The sequence below is a fragment of the Poecilia latipinna genome, unplaced genomic scaffold (genome assembly GCF_001443285.1).
Source record: "Poecilia latipinna isolate Pla-1442-1.1 unplaced genomic scaffold, P_latipinna-1.0 Scaffold218, whole genome shotgun sequence".
Lineage (NCBI taxonomy): Eukaryota > Metazoa > Chordata > Actinopteri > Cyprinodontiformes > Poeciliidae > Poecilia > Poecilia latipinna.
Window position 1 is genome coordinate 116,456 of NW_015112834.1, and position 20,270 is coordinate 136,725.

General features: G+C 37.6%; 1 protein-coding gene across 1 annotated transcript in view; it reads right to left on the reverse strand.

Annotated features, from left to right (window-relative positions):
• Nucleotides 1–20,270, reverse strand: part of pam (peptidylglycine alpha-amidating monooxygenase) — a 30,222-nt gene that overhangs the window by 8,158 nt on the left and 1,794 nt on the right. Inside the window, exons 2-28 of the mRNA XM_015031785.1 lie at nt 19,456–19,581; nt 19,126–19,243; nt 18,919–18,976; nt 18,144–18,231; nt 17,660–17,751; nt 17,324–17,407; nt 16,248–16,296; nt 15,739–15,806; nt 14,176–14,256; nt 14,021–14,097; nt 12,862–12,965; nt 12,306–12,499; nt 10,085–10,135; nt 9,405–9,534; nt 8,980–9,084; nt 8,424–8,617; nt 6,203–6,253; nt 5,523–5,652; nt 4,830–4,946; nt 4,634–4,706; nt 3,822–4,032; nt 3,316–3,519; nt 3,062–3,177; nt 1,457–1,553; nt 1,202–1,252; nt 881–1,123; nt 6–46 (exon numbers count right to left, since the gene is read on the reverse strand). Coding sequence (XP_014887271.1) covers nt 6–46; nt 881–1,123; nt 1,202–1,252; nt 1,457–1,553; nt 3,062–3,177; nt 3,316–3,519; nt 3,822–4,032; nt 4,634–4,706; nt 4,830–4,946; nt 5,523–5,652; nt 6,203–6,253; nt 8,424–8,617; nt 8,980–9,084; nt 9,405–9,534; nt 10,085–10,135; nt 12,306–12,499; nt 12,862–12,965; nt 14,021–14,097; nt 14,176–14,256; nt 15,739–15,806; nt 16,248–16,296; nt 17,324–17,407; nt 17,660–17,751; nt 18,144–18,231; nt 18,919–18,976; nt 19,126–19,243; nt 19,456–19,544 — 2,916 coding nt within the window. The 5' untranslated portion in view covers nt 19,545–19,581. The remainder of the gene's footprint in view (nt 1–5; nt 47–880; nt 1,124–1,201; nt 1,253–1,456; nt 1,554–3,061; nt 3,178–3,315; nt 3,520–3,821; nt 4,033–4,633; nt 4,707–4,829; nt 4,947–5,522; nt 5,653–6,202; nt 6,254–8,423; nt 8,618–8,979; nt 9,085–9,404; nt 9,535–10,084; nt 10,136–12,305; nt 12,500–12,861; nt 12,966–14,020; nt 14,098–14,175; nt 14,257–15,738; nt 15,807–16,247; nt 16,297–17,323; nt 17,408–17,659; nt 17,752–18,143; nt 18,232–18,918; nt 18,977–19,125; nt 19,244–19,455; nt 19,582–20,270) is intronic.

The window sequence follows — 20,270 nt, forward strand, 5'->3', positions numbered from 1 at the left end:
AAAACTCCTCCCACAGAGCGAGGCTCCATTTTGATTTCATTTCTCTCTGAAAACAGTCAGTAAACAGAAAATGAGTGCAGGCCACACAGCACAACCAACAGGAAACCGTCATCAGTTACGGTCAGCATTGACCTTCCCTTCAGAACACCTGGTCTGTCTGGATGTGCAGGCATAGAGGTTTAATGTCCATCAGCAGCCAACCAGAACTGGACAATTTTCAAGCTGTATTGATGTTTTATTAGTGTCCATGAATTAATACCAGCGATGATCAAAAAATAGTCAAGAATATTAATAAATACAAACTCGGCAACACTTCAATACAAAGTGGACAGTAAAATTGTTACCACAATCATCCGATGACTACATTCACACTGCAGGTCTTCATGCTCAGATCAGATATTTTGAAAAATATGATTTTTTTTTTTTTTTTGCATGTGTGAAGTCTGATTGGATCTGTAGCCAGAGCCGAGAGTGGTGGGACTGACAGGCTGCTTTCATAAGTTCAGAATATTCATAATGATAATCATCAGCCATTTTTCTCCTAAAATGTACTTGTAGGAGTACTTTTACTACGCTGTACTTTTTCTTTTACTTGAGTCATTTCTTCTTTTATGTTTACTTGAGTAAAAATATGTAGACATAATGCTACTCTTACTTGAGTATAAGTAAGAGTCTGCCCTGTTCTGATGGTAAAGCACTCTGGCTGTCTGGTTCGCTGCTTTGTAAAGAGTTACATAAATCAATAAATGATTGACAAGAAAGTCAAGCAAGTGTTTTCAGTCGTAACTGCACAAACACAAATGTGCAGATATTTGTTAGCTCTTAGAGAGAATCAGTGCATGAAGTCAGGATAATCGTCCTGTTTTCTCATCATACATACTGTTTTTCATCCAGCACATGAAGACTCCCAGGAAGACGATGACCAGCAGAAGGATGAGGAGCAGAGAGACAACAACAGCAGGGAGGATGCTGTTCTCTTTCTTTGACTTTGGTATGCTTTTCCTGGGTTCCACTTCCACCAGCGGATGGTTCTTCTCTGCCACGGTTTGCTTCTCCTTGACAGGCGCAGTCTTTGAAATGTTGGGATGTGGCCTCAGCTTGGCTTGAACGAATGCCTCCACTTCTTAGGAAAGAGCAGGAGGGATGAAACTGGGAGCTGATAGAGCAGTCAGGCATTGCAAACGGAACTTAGTCTGCTTACCTTCAAGTTCCTGGACCTCAATTCCAGCTTTCTTCACAGAGCGGTGTAACTCTGAGAAATGGAGACAAGAAAGTTTCTAATAAAAACTAATGTATGCAGTTTGCAACCAACAAATCTGTGAATGAAATCAAATCAGAAAAAGTCACATGGAGATAATAAAATATGTTGGGTAAGCTGAATTTGAACCCATGTGAACAAGACAAAGCACATTTAGTTAGAACATTTAGCATGGTGTTATAATGAGGATGAACTTACTTTCTGCAGTAAACTTAAAGACTGAATTGCTTCCTGCGTCTCCAACAAAAACACTTCCATCCTTAGCTACGACAATGTCATGAGGCATTTTAAACTCCTGTAGAAAGGAAAACACAACAGTAACCATGTTATTAACATACGGTACCTTTCAAAAGTATTCATATATTTAACCTTTTCACATTTGTTACTTTATGTTCACAAACTTCGATGGATTTTATGTCATAGATCACCACACAGTAATGCTTGATTGTGAAGGTGAAGAAAAATAATAGATTATTTTGAGCTAAAACTGAGAGATAAACTTATTTTCCAACAATATTTAAACCCAGCCGCTAAAGATGAATGTTACAGTGTTTGAACTCCCAAAACTCAGTGGAGACATTAAATTAGAGGAGACCCTATTATGTTTTCCTGACTCCAGTCTGCTATGTTCTGTTTCAGAATGCGTTGTTTTAGGGACTCTGTCACTTTAAAGTTTAAGTAAGCTGCCTCTGGCCACGCCCCCCAACTCAACATTTACACTCACACGTTAAAATGATATATGCGCAAATATACATCTTTGAAAAGCAGAAGTGGAGCCTCCTCCACAACCAACAAACATGCAGCAAGTGGTTTTTGGATGGCAAGTCAATAATACTTCTCTTTTCCAGCAGCCATTGTACGGCGCATACAGTGGTAAAACCAATTGACCAAATGTAATGGAGTTTGGCAGAGGTTGCTAGGTAACAGGCTGGGCGTCGTTACCTGCTAGGTGAGGGGCAGTGCCCGCTGACAACGTGATGTTAGATTCAGAAGGTTTTTGAAACAGCTCATTTTTCAGATACAAAAAAAATCGACTTGTTTCCAAAAACTGGCTGGATGATTTTTAACACTTTGGCTGTTTTTAGAAGCAGTTGAAATCCGAATGAAAGTACAAAAATGTGTAAAATGTGAATTTTGTATGATACATTGGCTTTAAAGAGAGCACCAACTTCAAGGTCAGCATATCCTCAAATACGAAAAGAAAGAAAAACACTCAAAGCTTTTTTTCCTGAGCTTTTAAAAGTAAAGATAAAATACTTTTTAAGTGTTTATATTCTGAGATTCATGATAAATTGATCACAACTGCACAAGATTGCTGATTATTCAATAATTCTTAGTCTGAATGGAGCAAAAGCTTTAAGAGACATCTCAGTCTTTAGTTCTTCAGCTTTGATTAGGCATGGTTTCTATTACATCATGATAAAAATACCAAAAACGTTGATTTTACATAATAACCTTGCCTCCTCTCTTTTAAGTTCTCCACAAAGGGAAAATCCAACAAAACATTAGTATCAATTACATCATCACATCTGCAAAATTATTATTTTAAAAAGCCAACTTGACTGCATTAAACTGATTAAACAATCCGGCATTAAATTACAATTGCCAATCCAATCTAAGAAGGTTTGTTTGACAAACCTTTATGAGAGTTTCTAGTGTCAATAAGAAATGGAGAAATCCAGAAATGGATTTTAAAGAAGTCACAAATATCTAATAATGACATTCCGGCTAACACTTTTGTTTCTTTTCTAGGAAACATCTGTTTTTAGGAAAAGATCTGTCAGTGTATGTCAGCGTGTTTACCTTCTGGGTGGGGCTGAAGGAATCCAGAATTTGTTTGGTTGAATAATCTAGAACAAACCCTCTGAGTGGAGCTGAGTGGTAGGGCGAGTCTCCGTTCACTGCAAAGATCAGGCCGTCTTCAGGACGAGATGACAGGAAGGAGATTCATTAAAACAACTAAAATGACATATTCACAATTTAAAAAACCTCAACAGAGATAAGTGAAGATGTTGAAACTAAACCTAACTTTGGACCAACAGTGCCAGTGTACTCACTTCCGGCAGGGCTGTAGGTGATGGCAAACACTTCTCCTCCAAAATCTTCGTTCTTTATCTCTTTGACAAACTCGCCGGTCTCAGCGATGAAGCACTGGATTCGGCCGTTTTCCCTGTCAGCCACACACACTTCCTTCCTGTCAGGAAGGAACACCAAGCTGTGGGGGATCCGGAACGGTGTGCGCCTCCTTCTGTCTGACGAACCTTTACCCAGAACGTAGAAATGAGAAGGTGAATTTCTGATCTACACAGCATCAGGGCTGCTAACGTGTAATCACAGTGAATTATACTGTCATTGTTGCTCTGACTGCACAGAAACTGGGATCCTGAAGAATAAGTTTGGTTACATTGATTAAATTTGCATTTTGATATTTGGCACTGAGGAATACCTTGAAGTTTAATGAATTTCCTGAACCATTTATTGATATTCTTTGGAATAAAACTAAAATCTCTAGGTTTTAGGGCTTTAACACTCCATGTCTCTGTGTGTAATTTGAGCTGGCTACCTGCTCCCCACTGAGTTAAGTATGTGCCATCGGCAGCAAACTTCAGGATCCTGGCGTTGCAGTAGCCGTCGGACACAAAGATGTTCTGGGTTTCAGGGTCGACGGCCACATCCGTCGGCTGGCAGAAGTGCTCTGTGTCGCTCCCCGGAGTGAAAGCCTCTCCCAGGACCAGCAGGGTTCTGTCCCTGCCGTCACCGCTCACTTTTAACACCTGAAGAAAAGCAACACAGAAAACAGCTGAAGGAGACTTCACTGCCACTGTCAGGGTGGGAATTTATCCTATTGTTTATCAGTTATCATGATAAGAATTTTGACTGATTGCTGTCATGATAAATTGTCTGGCCTCATGCTGTGAGGAACTTACAGAAACACACTGAGGTGGGCAAAACGTTGGTCGTATTTTGTGGATTTTTTTTTGCAGGTTTTCTGCCTGCAGAGTAAAGCTGTGACTGCACATCTCTCAATCACAGCCTAAACACTGAAACATGCCCTTAACACAGTTTTAATGAAGAACAACTGATCACTCCAGAGACATTAAATGGTGCATTTTTATAATTAACCAGAATTACGTTAAGTTTTCAGGGTTTGCATACATAACCATGTCAAATTTATTGTTGACAAATTCTTCTGATGGTAAAAATATTTTCACACAATAATAGTAAATTGGCACAATAATTGCCCATCCCTATTGCATACTTTTTTTCTTCTAATTCAAGATTATGCCCTACTATGTACCAGTTAGATTGATGCTAATACAAACTGTGGGTTTGTTAAGTATCTCCAGTGTGGTTAGAGCTCACGCTGCAGCTCACCTGATGCAGAGCCACATCCGTCACCCAGTAGTTATTCTCCTGGTCTGTCGTTATTCCATGAGGCAAATAAAACCTGCAAGACCAGAAAACGATCTGAAGTTCATAAAAATAGACCCAACTCTGCAGGGCTTCACATCATATCCCAGCATTATAACCTTTACATTTATAACCAGGAAACATTTTCTCACACACACACATGTTTCGGCCTGAAGCCTTCAGGATTCTGCCGTTGGCCGGATCCACAACCAGAATAGTAGACTGCTGAATGGGCCCCAGGGACCGCTGCTGGTATCGAGCCTGGCTGTTGAAAGAACTAAGCAAACACACAAGGGAGAACATTTACTGTGTGTAACCTTGGAAACTGCAGCTCCGAGGAGGAGCTGCCCCTTGAAGGCGGAGCTAGGTCCAACCAGGTGTTTTTGACAGCTAAATGGTTGCCATGGAGATTAAAGGATTTCTCAGACATGCATGAAAGCATCAAGGCAACACTATAGATATGATTTTGACGAGGAATTAACATTATAACATGATTTAAAGATCTAAAAAGTCTATTTGACATAATACTGCCCCTTTAAGTTGAGCAGAAAGGGCTGGGCGTCTCACATGTTGATGTTAGAAGGATTTCTTAGCTGCAGATGAATACTTTGCTAGAAATGATCAAATCTACACCAAAGTAAAGTTGTTGTTGCATTTAGGTGCTGTTACAGACCTGCCAATGAAGCTCAAATGAATATACAAAAACTGGAGACGAAAAAGCTGCATGTGAGATCTCCAACTAATTTCTTAGTAGTAACAGTTTTGATGAAAACAACAGACATTAAAGTGCTTAGATAACATTTATTAATAATTTGTTAATAACATAACTATGTGAAAAGTGAAAGTAACCCACTCTGCCCCCCAGTGGTGGTCGCCTCTGTGAAAAATGACCAGGTTGGAATCAGAGTCCAGGGCGAGTCCTGACACCTGGCCCAGCTGAAGAGAACTCTGTGGCCATGCCGACACCTGCTCCAAATGAGAATCTACAACCACACCATGAACACACACACACACACACACACACACACACTTCCATATGAGCTGAAGAATTCTCCACTGTTCTTCCTCATAAATGTTTATTTTCACAAAGCTAACTGGGAAACAATAACTTTTTACTAGAATCCAGTCAACCTTTCCAGCTGGCCTCGCTCACAGTCACTACAGTACAGTCAGCCTTTTATTTCATTGTTTAGTGAATCATATCAGATGGGCATATGAAGTCATTATTCAGTGCAGTCTGGTTTATCGTAGTATCTTACAGGAAAAAAAAAATTCAAAAATCAAAAAATATGCAGATGGAATATTGTTAAATACAACAAGGATGATATCAGTAGCAATTAGCCCACAATTTCACTTTGCTATTTATATAGTTGAAATTAAGACTATGGTTCAACATTATACTACATAACATGCTGCTACTTCCACTAATCTTTTTTATTTTTATTTTTTATATTTCAGCATCTGTTTTATTACCTATGAGCTGGTCATGTAGTGTTATGGACATAGTTCACATTTGATTCCCTTTCAACTCACCCTGATCCAGAACCGGCTCTGCTTTGTTGGCATTCATCAGCTGTTTGTCGTCTTGAAAATAAAAAGAATCAGATGTAACTTTGGGATGAAAAACAACTAAATGAATCAATAAAGACAATTCTATTCAAAATTACTTTATGTTAAACATCTCTGCGATTTGTAACCAGCCACCTTTATTAAAACCTTTGTACTTTTTTGGAGTTATTTATATATATTTTTGTATTTTTTGGACTCAGACCTGATACTTAAAGACAGTTATAAAGTCATGCTTTATATTACAGAATTTTATGCACGAAGCTATTTCTGTTTAAATATAACCTATCTGAATTTGATCCAGTATGGGAATGGTTTAATGAATGTTCTGATTACAATGTCTTTTCCTTTTGTTCCGTAACTTAAACAGAATCTCTAGATCGTTTGGATAGTAAGAATCATTACTGAATCTAATCGCCAGACGGTGAAAGTTTTGCATCTCTCTTTGAAGAGCCTTGTTGCTGAAATGTGCGACACAAATAAACTGGACTGCACTTTTCCAAGTCTTGTAGAGATTAAGAAACAGGATGTTGTCCTCTCACAATTGTCACTTGCTGCCCTGCAAGTTACTTCACTTCAGTTCAGTTACCATGGAGACTGCTCTGTATCATCAGCAAACAGAAACGGGAAATGGCCTGTACTTGCATACAGGCCTTAGAGGACCTCTAAGCGCTTCACGCTACGTTCAGTCTAGAGAAGCAGATCTTTGCAGCTGCAGGTTCTTCCTGTCCAAACAAGGTTTCAGGTTACATCAGAGAAAGCTGTGGAAGACTGTGTTTAGTTTTCTAAAGTATTCATCAGCCCAAGAGCTCCCTCAATTATTAAAAAAAAAAAAAAGTCCCACATACATTACATAATTTTTAATGGACAACAATTAACTGGAAAGCCTATTATCTGGCTTTTAGTTCATGCTGGATTCACAACAACGCCTGATGGACTCACTTTCGTTAAATCACTTTCACACAAAGTAAAGCATGATAGTCTGTAATGAGCCTAGAGGTTAGTGAAAGTTTAAGTTCTACATCTCTCTTCTCATCTGTCCTCATTCAAGCTGTTTTGCTGTCACTCATTTTACACATAAGGACACAAACTCAGAGTAAATCATTTATTTCCTGTCAGTAAATAAATGACGAGGATTTTTTACAAAATAATAAGGAAGTAGAAGGAATCACTGAAAAAACGGTCGACTGATTTAGTAATCGATTAATCGTTAACTGGAGTATAAAGACTAAAAAAAGGTCATTTACTAAAATAATAAAGTTCAGAGCAGTAATTAAGTCAAAACTGTATGAACAATAAAAACAGTCTGTACTTAAGATAAATTAAACCTTTGTCTGTAAATATGTTTTACTTAGGCCTCCCATTATGCCCTTTCTGCAATCCAATTAATAATTGGTTAATTAAAAAAAGTAATAAACAGATCAGATCACTGTATTGATGTTAAAGTCGAGCAGGAAGGACTGAATTCTTTTACATGTTAATTTATCTGTAGATGCATTATTTTCTAGAAATGATCAAGTTTTCACTGAAGGAATGCTGTTTTTCACTTTAGGCAGCCAATTTTTTTTATTTTTTTAATTATGTGCCTAATTGCTTTTTTAATATATTCCTAATAATGTACAAAAACAGGATTGAGTGGTTAAATGAAAAAACTCTAGAATTTACTAATTTTCTTTCCCCGATTAATTGATTAACCATCATGATAATTGATTACTAAAATAATCGAAAATTGCAGTGCTATATAGGAGAGTTGATAAAGAAAATACGTGGATAAATTGACAAGTTAACTGCTTGTGATGCTGTAAAAACTCGTTTATTATGCGTTTGTTTGGCTCTGAGCTTTTCTGTGAGTAGTTTCTGTAGAACTGTTGCTTTACCACAAGCCAAAAGCCGTTATTACGCATGGAGAATGACGAAGCAGCAGCATGGTATGGACATGACACTGCAGTACTGTCACCTTCAAGAAGCACTGAGCTGAAGATGACTCACTCATCTGGATGAAGTAACACAAAGCACAAGACTAAAACACACAGCCCTCTCTGAAGCCTGAGCAGGACGATGAAGAAGCTTTAACTACTTTGGCTGGCAAAAAGTTCAGTGATATTTATACAGGATATTTATTGGCAATGTTGCTCACTACGCGCGAGACTGTTTATGAGACAGACGTAGATGAGGTAGATCTTTGTACCTGTAGCATTTCCCATTGGCATCATGGCGTGCATGTGACCTGGACTCACAGCAATGGGAACATTTGCCTCTGCTGGAATATGTCGAAAGAGTTCTTTAGAGCCCGTCTCCATGCAGCTCATGAAGGGAACGGCATGTTTGCTGTCCATGTAGTACATCATATAGAAGTTGCACATTTCATCATTTGAAGTACCCCTGCAGAAAAAAAGCATGACGATAATTAAAGCCACAAGCAGCACTGATTAGTGGTGCTACCTTAAAGCCACTTCAGTCTGCATCATATATAGGTATTGTGAGCCTGATGGTTGGCATGGAAACTGACAATGCTTCACAAGCTATTTGTGGGCACAAAAACTACAAAAGGTGGGAAGAGAAATAAGAAGTTCAAATGAAGTTTAATTGATGAAATATGCATCGCTCTATTTTCTAAACCTTTGAAAAAATCCAATGAAAATTTTAAATATAGTAAGATTATTTGAATAATCGTATAAATTATTCAAATGTGTGTTTGGATTCCATCTAATCAGCAATATTTGGCAGTGATTTATGAAACTCACCCGATGTACGTTTTGGAGATCCGGCCCTCCCCACTAAAAACACATCTGGCAGCCACGGTGNCATGATTTAAAGATCTAAAAAGTCTATTTGACATAATACTGCCCCTTTAAGTTGAGCAGAAAGGGCTGGGCGTCTCACATGTTGATGTTAGAAGGATTTCTTAGCTGCAGATGAATACTTTGCTAGAAATGATCAAATCTACACCAAAGTAAAGTTGTTGTTGCATTTAGGTGCTGTTACAGACCTGCCAATGAAGCTCAAATGAATATACAAAAACTGGAGACGAAAAAGCTGCATGTGAGATCTCCAACTAATTTCTTAGTAGTAACAGTTTTGATGAAAACAACAGACATTAAAGTGCTTAGATAACATTTATTAATAATTTGTTAATAACATAACTATGTGAAAAGTGAAAGTAACCCACTCTGCCCCCCAGTGGTGGTCGCCTCTGTGAAAAATGACCAGGTTGGAATCAGAGTCCAGGGCGAGTCCTGACACCTGGCCCAGCTGAAGAGAACTCTGTGGCCATGCCGACACCTGCTCCAAATGAGAATCTACAACCACACCATGAACACACACACACACACACACACACACACACTTCCATATGAGCTGAAGAATTCTCCACTGTTCTTCCTCATAAATGTTTATTTTCACAAAGCTAACTGGGAAACAATAACTTTTTACTAGAATCCAGTCAACCTTTCCAGCTGGCCTCGCTCACAGTCACTACAGTACAGTCAGCCTTTTATTTCATTGTTTAGTGAATCATATCAGATGGGCATATGAAGTCATTATTCAGTGCAGTCTGGTTTATCGTAGTATCTTACAGGAAAAAAAAAATTCAAAAATCAAAAAATATGCAGATGGAATATTGTTAAATACAACAAGGATGATATCAGTAGCAATTAGCCCACAATTTCACTTTGCTATTTATATAGTTGAAATTAAGACTATGGTTCAACATTATACTACATAACATGCTGCTACTTCCACTAATCTTTTTTATTTTTATTTTTTATATTTCAGCATCTGTTTTATTACCTATGAGCTGGTCATGTAGTGTTATGGACATAGTTCACATTTGATTCCCTTTCAACTCACCCTGATCCAGAACCGGCTCTGCTTTGTTGGCATTCATCAGCTGTTTGTCGTCTTGAAAATAAAAAGAATCAGATGTAACTTTGGGATGAAAAACAACTAAATGAATCAATAAAGACAATTCTATTCAAAATTACTTTATGTTAAACATCTCTGCGATTTGTAACCAGCCACCTTTATTAAAACCTTTGTACTTTTTTGGAGTTATTTATATATATTTTTGTATTTTTTGGACTCAGACCTGATACTTAAAGACAGTTATAAAGTCATGCTTTATATTACAGAATTTTATGCACGAAGCTATTTCTGTTTAAATATAACCTATCTGAATTTGATCCAGTATGGGAATGGTTTAATGAATGTTCTGATTACAATGTCTTTTCCTTTTGTTCCGTAACTTAAACAGAATCTCTAGATCGTTTGGATAGTAAGAATCATTACTGAATCTAATCGCCAGACGGTGAAAGTTTTGCATCTCTCTTTGAAGAGCCTTGTTGCTGAAATGTGCGACACAAATAAACTGGACTGCACTTTTCCAAGTCTTGTAGAGATTAAGAAACAGGATGTTGTCCTCTCACAATTGTCACTTGCTGCCCTGCAAGTTACTTCACTTCAGTTCAGTTACCATGGAGACTGCTCTGTATCATCAGCAAACAGAAACGGGAAATGGCCTGTACTTGCATACAGGCCTTAGAGGACCTCTAAGCGCTTCACGCTACGTTCAGTCTAGAGAAGCAGATCTTTGCAGCTGCAGGTTCTTCCTGTCCAAACAAGGTTTCAGGTTACATCAGAGAAAGCTGTGGAAGACTGTGTTTAGTTTTCTAAAGTATTCATCAGCCCAAGAGCTCCCTCAATTATTAAAAAAAAAAAAAAGTCCCACATACATTACATAATTTTTAATGGACAACAATTAACTGGAAAGCCTATTATCTGGCTTTTAGTTCATGCTGGATTCACAACAACGCCTGATGGACTCACTTTCGTTAAATCACTTTCACACAAAGTAAAGCATGATAGTCTGTAATGAGCCTAGAGGTTAGTGAAAGTTTAAGTTCTACATCTCTCTTCTCATCTGTCCTCATTCAAGCTGTTTTGCTGTCACTCATTTTACACATAAGGACACAAACTCAGAGTAAATCATTTATTTCCTGTCAGTAAATAAATGACGAGGATTTTTTACAAAATAATAAGGAAGTAGAAGGAATCACTGAAAAAACGGTCGACTGATTTAGTAATCGATTAATCGTTAACTGGAGTATAAAGACTAAAAAAAGGTCATTTACTAAAATAATAAAGTTCAGAGCAGTAATTAAGTCAAAACTGTATGAACAATAAAAACAGTCTGTACTTAAGATAAATTAAACCTTTGTCTGTAAATATGTTTTACTTAGGCCTCCCATTATGCCCTTTCTGCAATCCAATTAATAATTGGTTAATTAAAAAAAGTAATAAACAGATCAGATCACTGTATTGATGTTAAAGTCGAGCAGGAAGGACTGAATTCTTTTACATGTTAATTTATCTGTAGATGCATTATTTTCTAGAAATGATCAAGTTTTCACTGAAGGAATGCTGTTTTTCACTTTAGGCAGCCAATTTTTTTTATTTTTTTAATTATGTGCCTAATTGCTTTTTTAATATATTCCTAATAATGTACAAAAACAGGATTGAGTGGTTAAATGAAAAAACTCTAGAATTTACTAATTTTCTTTCCCCGATTAATTGATTAACCATCATGATAATTGATTACTAAAATAATCGAAAATTGCAGTGCTATATAGGAGAGTTGATAAAGAAAATACGTGGATAAATTGACAAGTTAACTGCTTGTGATGCTGTAAAAACTCGTTTATTATGCGTTTGTTTGGCTCTGAGCTTTTCTGTGAGTAGTTTCTGTAGAACTGTTGCTTTACCACAAGCCAAAAGCCGTTATTACGCATGGAGAATGACGAAGCAGCAGCATGGTATGGACATGACACTGCAGTACTGTCACCTTCAAGAAGCACTGAGCTGAAGATGACTCACTCATCTGGATGAAGTAACACAAAGCACAAGACTAAAACACACAGCCCTCTCTGAAGCCTGAGCAGGACGATGAAGAAGCTTTAACTACTTTGGCTGGCAAAAAGTTCAGTGATATTTATACAGGATATTTATTGGCAATGTTGCTCACTACGCGCGAGACTGTTTATGAGACAGACGTAGATGAGGTAGATCTTTGTACCTGTAGCATTTCCCATTGGCATCATGGCGTGCATGTGACCTGGACTCACAGCAATGGGAACATTTGCCTCTGCTGGAATATGTCGAAAGAGTTCTTTAGAGCCCGTCTCCATGCAGCTCATGAAGGGAACGGCATGTTTGCTGTCCATGTAGTACATCATATAGAAGTTGCACATTTCATCATTTGAAGTACCCCTGCAGAAAAAAAGCATGACGATAATTAAAGCCACAAGCAGCACTGATTAGTGGTGCTACCTTAAAGCCACTTCAGTCTGCATCATATATAGGTATTGTGAGCCTGATGGTTGGCATGGAAACTGACAATGCTTCACAAGCTATTTGTGGGCACAAAAACTACAAAAGGTGGGAAGAGAAATAAGAAGTTCAAATGAAGTTTAATTGATGAAATATGCATCGCTCTATTTTCTAAACCTTTGAAAAAATCCAATGAAAATTTTAAATATAGTAAGATTATTTGAATAATCGTATAAATTATTCAAATGTGTGTTTGGATTCCATCTAATCAGCAATATTTGGCAGTGATTTATGAAACTCACCCGATGTACGTTTTGGAGATCCGGCCCTCCCCACTAAAAACACATCTGGCAGCCACGGTGTCACCATACTGCACAGTCACTTCCTTGTTAGCAGGATAGAAAGCCTGGAATGAAAACATTCATCAATGAGCAAAGAACAGCATGAATTAGAAAAAACATTCATAAATGAGAAATAGAACTTCTATTCATTACGACTAGGAGATAAAGAAACAGTTATGTTTATTTAAAATAATACAGTATTATTAAAAACACAGATTTTGATGATAATGTTTTAACTATGTTCTAATAATAGATAATGATGATGATAATAATAATAATAATGTGGTAAAAAGTCAAAGAAAAAGACACTTAATATAATAACTTGACTGTAAAAAAACCTAAAGGAGATTAAAGCCTCTTCCTGATCATAGTCCCATAATAAACACACAACCATGAACCTTTCACATCATTAAAGATGACACACCAACATCACAGGCTGTGTGTGTTTTCAGGTTGCGTAACTGGGACGACAGAATCGAAGCCGAGGACCAGCTCTGTCTCTCAGTCCTCATAAAAACTGACTAAATGCATTCAGGCTCTGAATACCAGCAACGTTGCTGTGCATCATCATCACCATGTGACCATCTGCCTCAGGTTGAGCTAATCAATGGATTCCTCAGATGGGACAGACACTGGAGGACCAGGTTGTCCTCCATGCAGCGGACAACCTGAATACAATACTGCTGTCTTTGTTTTTACCCCAAACTGATTTAGATTGTTTTTTATATTCTACTCTGAATGGAAGACAGTAGCCATGGTTCCATCAATGTATTTTTATGCACATTTTGAAGTATCACACTAGATAAGGCTGATGGAAGTATCAAAATCTGAAATATCTTCCTGTTTTGCAAAAAATGTTTTTATGGTCACTCAAGGTTTTTGGCTCTTCTTATGTGCTTAATGGGAGATGGAAACACATGTTACATATGAGTCTGATAAAAATATCCTGACATCTTTTTATGAATGCACCATTCAAAGAGGGGATTTTATATGGACAAAAAATGTGAAAAATTGCAGTCAACTATCTTCCAAACAGACAGCAGTGACTTTTGAGAGAAAAATTAGAAATCTCTCAGAAAAACAACAGTTGTATAGAAGTGATGTCACAGTGGTTATCTACCTGTGGTAACTGAGGGGACTGTCTCCCAATCAGACTCCATTTCCCATCACGAATCCTGTAACCGCTGACCACTTTGCCTGTGAAAGAAATGACCATGAAGAACTAAGGATGCAACTCCAGGAGACACAGAAGCAGTAAATGACCCGACTCCTCACCGAGGCTGTGTGTGTGGGTCCTGAAGGCAAATGGGTAGATCTGGTAGGAATCATAGTCACAGGCAACATCCGCATTTGTAACTGAAAGAAAGAAAAAAAATACAAATAACTGTTTTTTCTGTCAATGCATTTTTGCTTCATCTCCTAAATGAGGTATTATAACTTATGTAGCTCTCTCAATTTTTACTCGTTATAGTTACAGATCTCATTCTGGATGATCTTATAAAAATTTAACGTGGGGCCAAAATCTGACTGCATAATTAAGTTACTGAAGTATAACTAGTAGCTACTTAGAACAGTAAGTTCCCTTTTTAAAAATTACTTGCTCAAAGTAAAGTTCATAAAAAACTCATTGTCATAGTTCCCCATGTGGAACGTCTCATCATCACACACTCACACAGCAACACACTTCATCTGCTGCTTCCTTTTTCTGTTTGTCTGCACAAATGTGTCACATCTTACTGCCAGCTTTATGCTGACATTTGCCTACATCTAATTCACTATATGAATTCAGTAAAACCTTTTACTGTTTACTGTGGAGAAACGGAACCAGATTGTGTTCTTGTTATAGATTGTAGCGATTGGAGACTATTTTTTTTTTTGAGTGAGTAAATTAATAAAAATATGACCAATCCCAGCATCCCTACAAATAGCTCAAAAGGTCATTAGTTCTGTTTTAAATAATCTCTGCTTGTGAATGCTTCACAATCCTGATCAGCTTTTATCAGCTGTGAATGCAGCTGAAAAAAGATGACAGGTGATTTCAGAATAAACTGCAGGAAAATTAGTGACATTCTGTTATTCTGATGTTAATCTGACATTTTCAAATCGTTGAAGCATAAGGTCTCCTCTTTCCTGTACTGGATCTGATGCCAGTTTTCTGGGCTGCGGCTGGAGTTTGTCTCAGTGGCAACACAAGGAACAATGGCTAAGAAGCTCCAGCACCAGCTGAGAACTGGAACCGATTTGGTGGAAAAAAGTGTGAAACAAAAAGAGCTTCAGCTTCTCTCTGATTTTTGAAAAGGTAATACTTGTTAGGTTGATTAATAATTAGCGGGTTCTAAAGAATTTGAGTAGAAGGAAACTCTACTACCAGCATTTAGAAGCAGCTCCTATCATGACCTCAGCTGATGCACAGTTCCACCAGATGTTTGCTAACTGCTGCTGGCTAGCTCTTGAAAAACATTCTGTTAGTATTATGTTTTTTGGTGCATCAGTCACAAAGAAGAATGATTTTTATCACTAAACTGCTCACAGCAACTACATTTCATCAGTCGAGAAAACAGTAATACTAACAATACAGTCAGTCTCGGAGAGTTTTAACTTGGAATCTATCATGACTACAGTAAATCAAAATTCATCACAACAAATGACCACCGCTATACTGGAGCTACACAGATTAATAATATGGTCTGACAAACTATAAGCAGGTAAGCCATCATCTATTACAGTGCTGCACATGATTACACTACTTGATAAAGTTTATGAGTCAACAGCCAGTCAGAGAATAATATAGAGACTTTGAGGTTTACCAACCTAAAGCTTCACAAAGAACAAATGTACCTTTTTTTCCTGGAAGGATGACCGTGTCCACAGACATTAGCAGGTAGATGCCCGCAATGAAGGGCTGCCTTTAATGGACAAACAAAGAACAAAGGAAGCTCTTTCTTTCTCCATTTTAACTCAGTAAAATGGACATACAGGCAGAACCAGCCAACTGGCCAGACCTTCCTCGATTTCACACACAGCGTTAGTGGAAGGTGTTTTATGTTTGTTATCCCAGATACTGCAGGCAGATACATCCTTTTTAATATGGCAATTTAAGGGATGTTTTCATTTTATCTCTACAATCACCAAAAATAACTCTGCTTTCTTAATCCTTCAAAAATGGCCTTCAAAGTACCTTCACTATCTGCATGTGGCATACTTCCCCCAGCTAAACCAAAATGTTGCAGTGTCTTTTCATCTTTTTCTTTAAGAAAACAAAAATCCAATTTTATTATTTATCTGAATGTATTGAAGAGTCAGTAATCTGGACTGGATGCTACTGCAGTGTCAGTAAGTGGACTTACGGTTTTAATGTCATTCTTAAGGTTAGTCCAGAGCAATCTCTGTGATGATCTGGAAAACAGGAGAAAAAACAATTAATACAGTTACTAACATCATCCAGTCTCCTAGTCCTACTAATATGGCCATGGTCTGCTCATGGCCCAGAAAACGTTCAACTGCTAAAGCACTGTTGCTAAAATCCATATGCATTTTTCTGGCTCAGAATGGCACAATGTGGAAGTGACTGTAAATGCTGACTGTCTGACAGACAGAGCTCAGCAACAATCCAACAACTAATCAGTCTTCAGTTAGCTTATATGGGCTCTGGAGAAAAATGTACCTTTTCTGTCTGAATGTAGCTCCATAAAAATATGGATCCAATTTAAAGCTGACAACATTCACTGGAAATTCAACAAAGCTAACACTTTCTAATTTAAGAGCAATGACCAAAAACCTAGAACTTATCAGTTACTGAAAAGAAATTTAGATAACTGCTCTTGAAATCGCATTTTAGTTATTTAACAAACCTCCATTAACAGTTTTTCTAAATAGCTTTTGCTATCTTTGACTTTTTTGTCATCTTACTTAAAGGGCTGGTTAGCAACACTTTCTACTGCTGCAGAGCAGTGAAAGGTGGATGCTTTTGCTTGGCTGGAATATTTTCACGCATGTCTGTCTGTAGATGTGTTCAAGGTTGTTCAGTCTGTTTCTCAACAGCTTATCAACCAGTTTTTTCAACATGTGTGGGAGTTTCTTTATCACGAGAAAAAGATTATAAAAAAAAAAATATATTTAGAAAGTAAAAAGTAAAAACATTTAGTCCTTTTTCAATTTGTGAAGAAATACAGGAAGAAAGTTCAACAAAGTATTCTGAATTGAACTGAAGGTGGATCAGGTGTGTAATACTGATGGGATGACACCACCACCCGGATTCATTTCACTTGATCGCAAAACGTAAAGATCACAGGAAGAAAGGGTAATCTGAAACCGCCTACAACTTTTCTCCCCATTTTGTTCTATGCAGTAACTAATAAATTGCAGCAACTTGGATCTATTCAGAAGTTTGGGGAGTTTGATAGAAAGGTTAAGAAACACTCACCTCTGAAGGCACTGACATCTCCATAATGTATCTGCAGCACAAAGTAAGACATTCCTGAATTTCTTCCGACTTTAAAGCCAACATCTGATGGAAGAAGAGGAATACAAATCAGTGAAAAACCCTAACCTTCTCTCTTTTCTGTCTGAATGTAGCTAACCAACTATTCATTAAATAAAGAATGAATTCTGAACATTATCGGCAGCTATTTATATTCATCTGAACCTTTCCTAAAACTGTTTTTGTTAATGTTTCTCCTAATAAAATAATTTTCATACCTGTTAAAACAATACATAACTTGAAACGATGCAAATTGTTTACCTTGAGTGTGTGACGTACCTTTAGGTAATTTTGTTGGTGGAGCGTTTCGAGCCCAGGCATACATGATGGAAGACTCGTCTTCACAAGTTCCCTGTACACTGCCACAGTCCCTGAGCAGAGAAGGAAGAAAACCAATGCCATGAAAAGACATACAACCTTTTTTATAGTCTTAAATTAAACCTAACTAAGCTTTTACTGTTTTAGGTAATTTAGGATCAGCAAAATTATTTCTATTTGCTAAATGACAGAATGATGGGAGGTTTACAAATATTTTCTTAGCATCTCTCCTGTCCCCAACCAGCTACTGTACATGCGCCACCAGGAGTTCAACTGCAATCTCTCATATCATGATGGGACGCTTTAACTGATCAAAAGATTTAAAAATAATGAGAAAAAAATTATGTAGATTATGGATCAAAAGTTTGATGAAATACAGCATTCAAAACTGAGCTCCAGCTTGTAAAAATGATTCTCTTTGTGTTATTTTGACATGGGTTCTTACCAGTAGCTGCTGGTGGAGACAGGAGTCTGGCAGCCAAACAGCAGCATGTGGTGAACAGTGTCCATACTGGCATGAGGTAGGAAGTCCACTGAGAGAGGAAACACACTGTGCTTAATGGAAACATTTTCAACTAAATCAACAGAGTTTTAACAATTTTTCAACATTTCCATATGAATTTTACAACTATTATTACTGTCACTATTCCTGACAGTATAAGATGACACAGATAATCTAAATTAAAAAAAACAAACAAAAAAAACTGAGATCCCCTGCCTCTTCCCTGTTGCCCAACCTTCATCTGCTTCCAGTCAGAGACAACCAATCAGAGCCAGGAGAAGAATCGTAATGCTGTCAATTATGCTTGTACAAGCACTGCTTGCACCCTCTTCTGCACAGCGCTCATAAGTTCCAGCTGTTCCAATGGTAGGCAGACAACCTAACGTTGCAGGAAAACTGCCATTGGTGGCTGATTAACAGTGCTAAGACCCTCCCCCTAGCTCTGATTGGTTGTTTCTGACAGGAAGCCGTGTATTTCTGCAGATTGCTGTAAGACCATATTGAGGAGGCAAAGATTATCCATCTCATATTGCATTGTCAATTTTAACAAATATGTAAAAATCATATTTTTATAATTTAAGTCAAACAATTTTTGTGTTTTAATTTTTATATTTAATTCAAACAGACCATGTTGTTTTCTCATGGTGAATAAAAACATGGCGTTACCAAACATCTGTTTATTTAAAACAGCTATTTCATTAAGTGAAGACTTGCTCACCAATATATGAATCACGACTAGTTGGCACAGGAAAGGCCAAGCACAGGTAAGTGTCCGACTGAAACAATAAGAGGATGAGGCTCATCACTTTATTTCAACCAAACACAAATGTTCTGCATAACATTTATTTGAAGGTAAACCAGAAACTTACCATAATTTTCTTAAATTAGAAGTAGATTTAGGGTAGTAAAAAAATAAAAGACTCACCTCAGTTGGTAAAACCCCAGGCATTCTTAGATCCACTGTGAAATTCTGAGAGTTAAAGAGCTGCGGCGGCCTGACTCTGGACACACAGTCACTGGGATTTAAGACATTTTCCCAAACCCTTGGAATGACAACAACATACACTCCATTACTAACATATACACTCCTCCTTTATTTATTTAAAGCAGATCTGTTCTGTTTGTCATTACTGGGAGTACATTCAGCAGGAAACCCAGAATTTAAACCTCAGTCAATATAAACGGCATGTAGATATTTAAGCTAGAATCTTTTAGTGAATAAAAGGTTCCGAGTTGAATTTAAGGTCTTCCTTACCTCTTTGACCCATACAGGGAGGGCTGCAGTTCCACACTGTGACTGTGATGGAGGAACGCTACCACCAAACTGACCACTAGGAGTCCCATCACACCTACAGGTTTCACTCTGCCGTTCACTACCAGGCTGCAAATGGGAAAACCAGCCATTAGAACATAAAGATAACTAAAACACACAATGCTGAGTTCCTGAACACGCTACAAACAAAACACACTACACTGTTTCTTCTGAAATAGACATTTTAAGGAATGTCTGTTCCTTAAAATTCTACAGTTACAAACATGGCCTCTGACTAAACAACATTTCATCCAACCACCATTTCTTGTAACCATTATAAAGGCAGATAATAATCATTTCATCCCAATACTTGAAACATTTTTTTGAACATCAAGTCTTGTTTTGCTGATACTGAGTTCAAACCTTTTCACAGATTTTAATGAAAATTAAGGTTCAAAAATTCAGCTTTACTGCAAAATTATTGCAGCAAACTTCGTTTTTAACCTGCACACATGACCTTGGTGTCATTTGAAAGTTTTCTATTAATCCCTCAGGCATTAGGGTGGATGATGCTCTCTCTCACCTGGACACTGTCAGCAGCTCTGTGAGAATCATGTTTTATCAGTTTCTCCAGTTACTTCAACACCATCTGACCCACAACTCTGAGAGACAAGCTGGAGAAGAAAGGAGTGGAGCATGAGCTTGCCTCATGGATCCTGGACTACCTCACAAACCGAGGTCAGGGCTGTGTTTCAGACAGTACTGGAGCACCACAGGGAACGGTTCTGACAATTCCACAAACTGCTTTTTACAGAGCA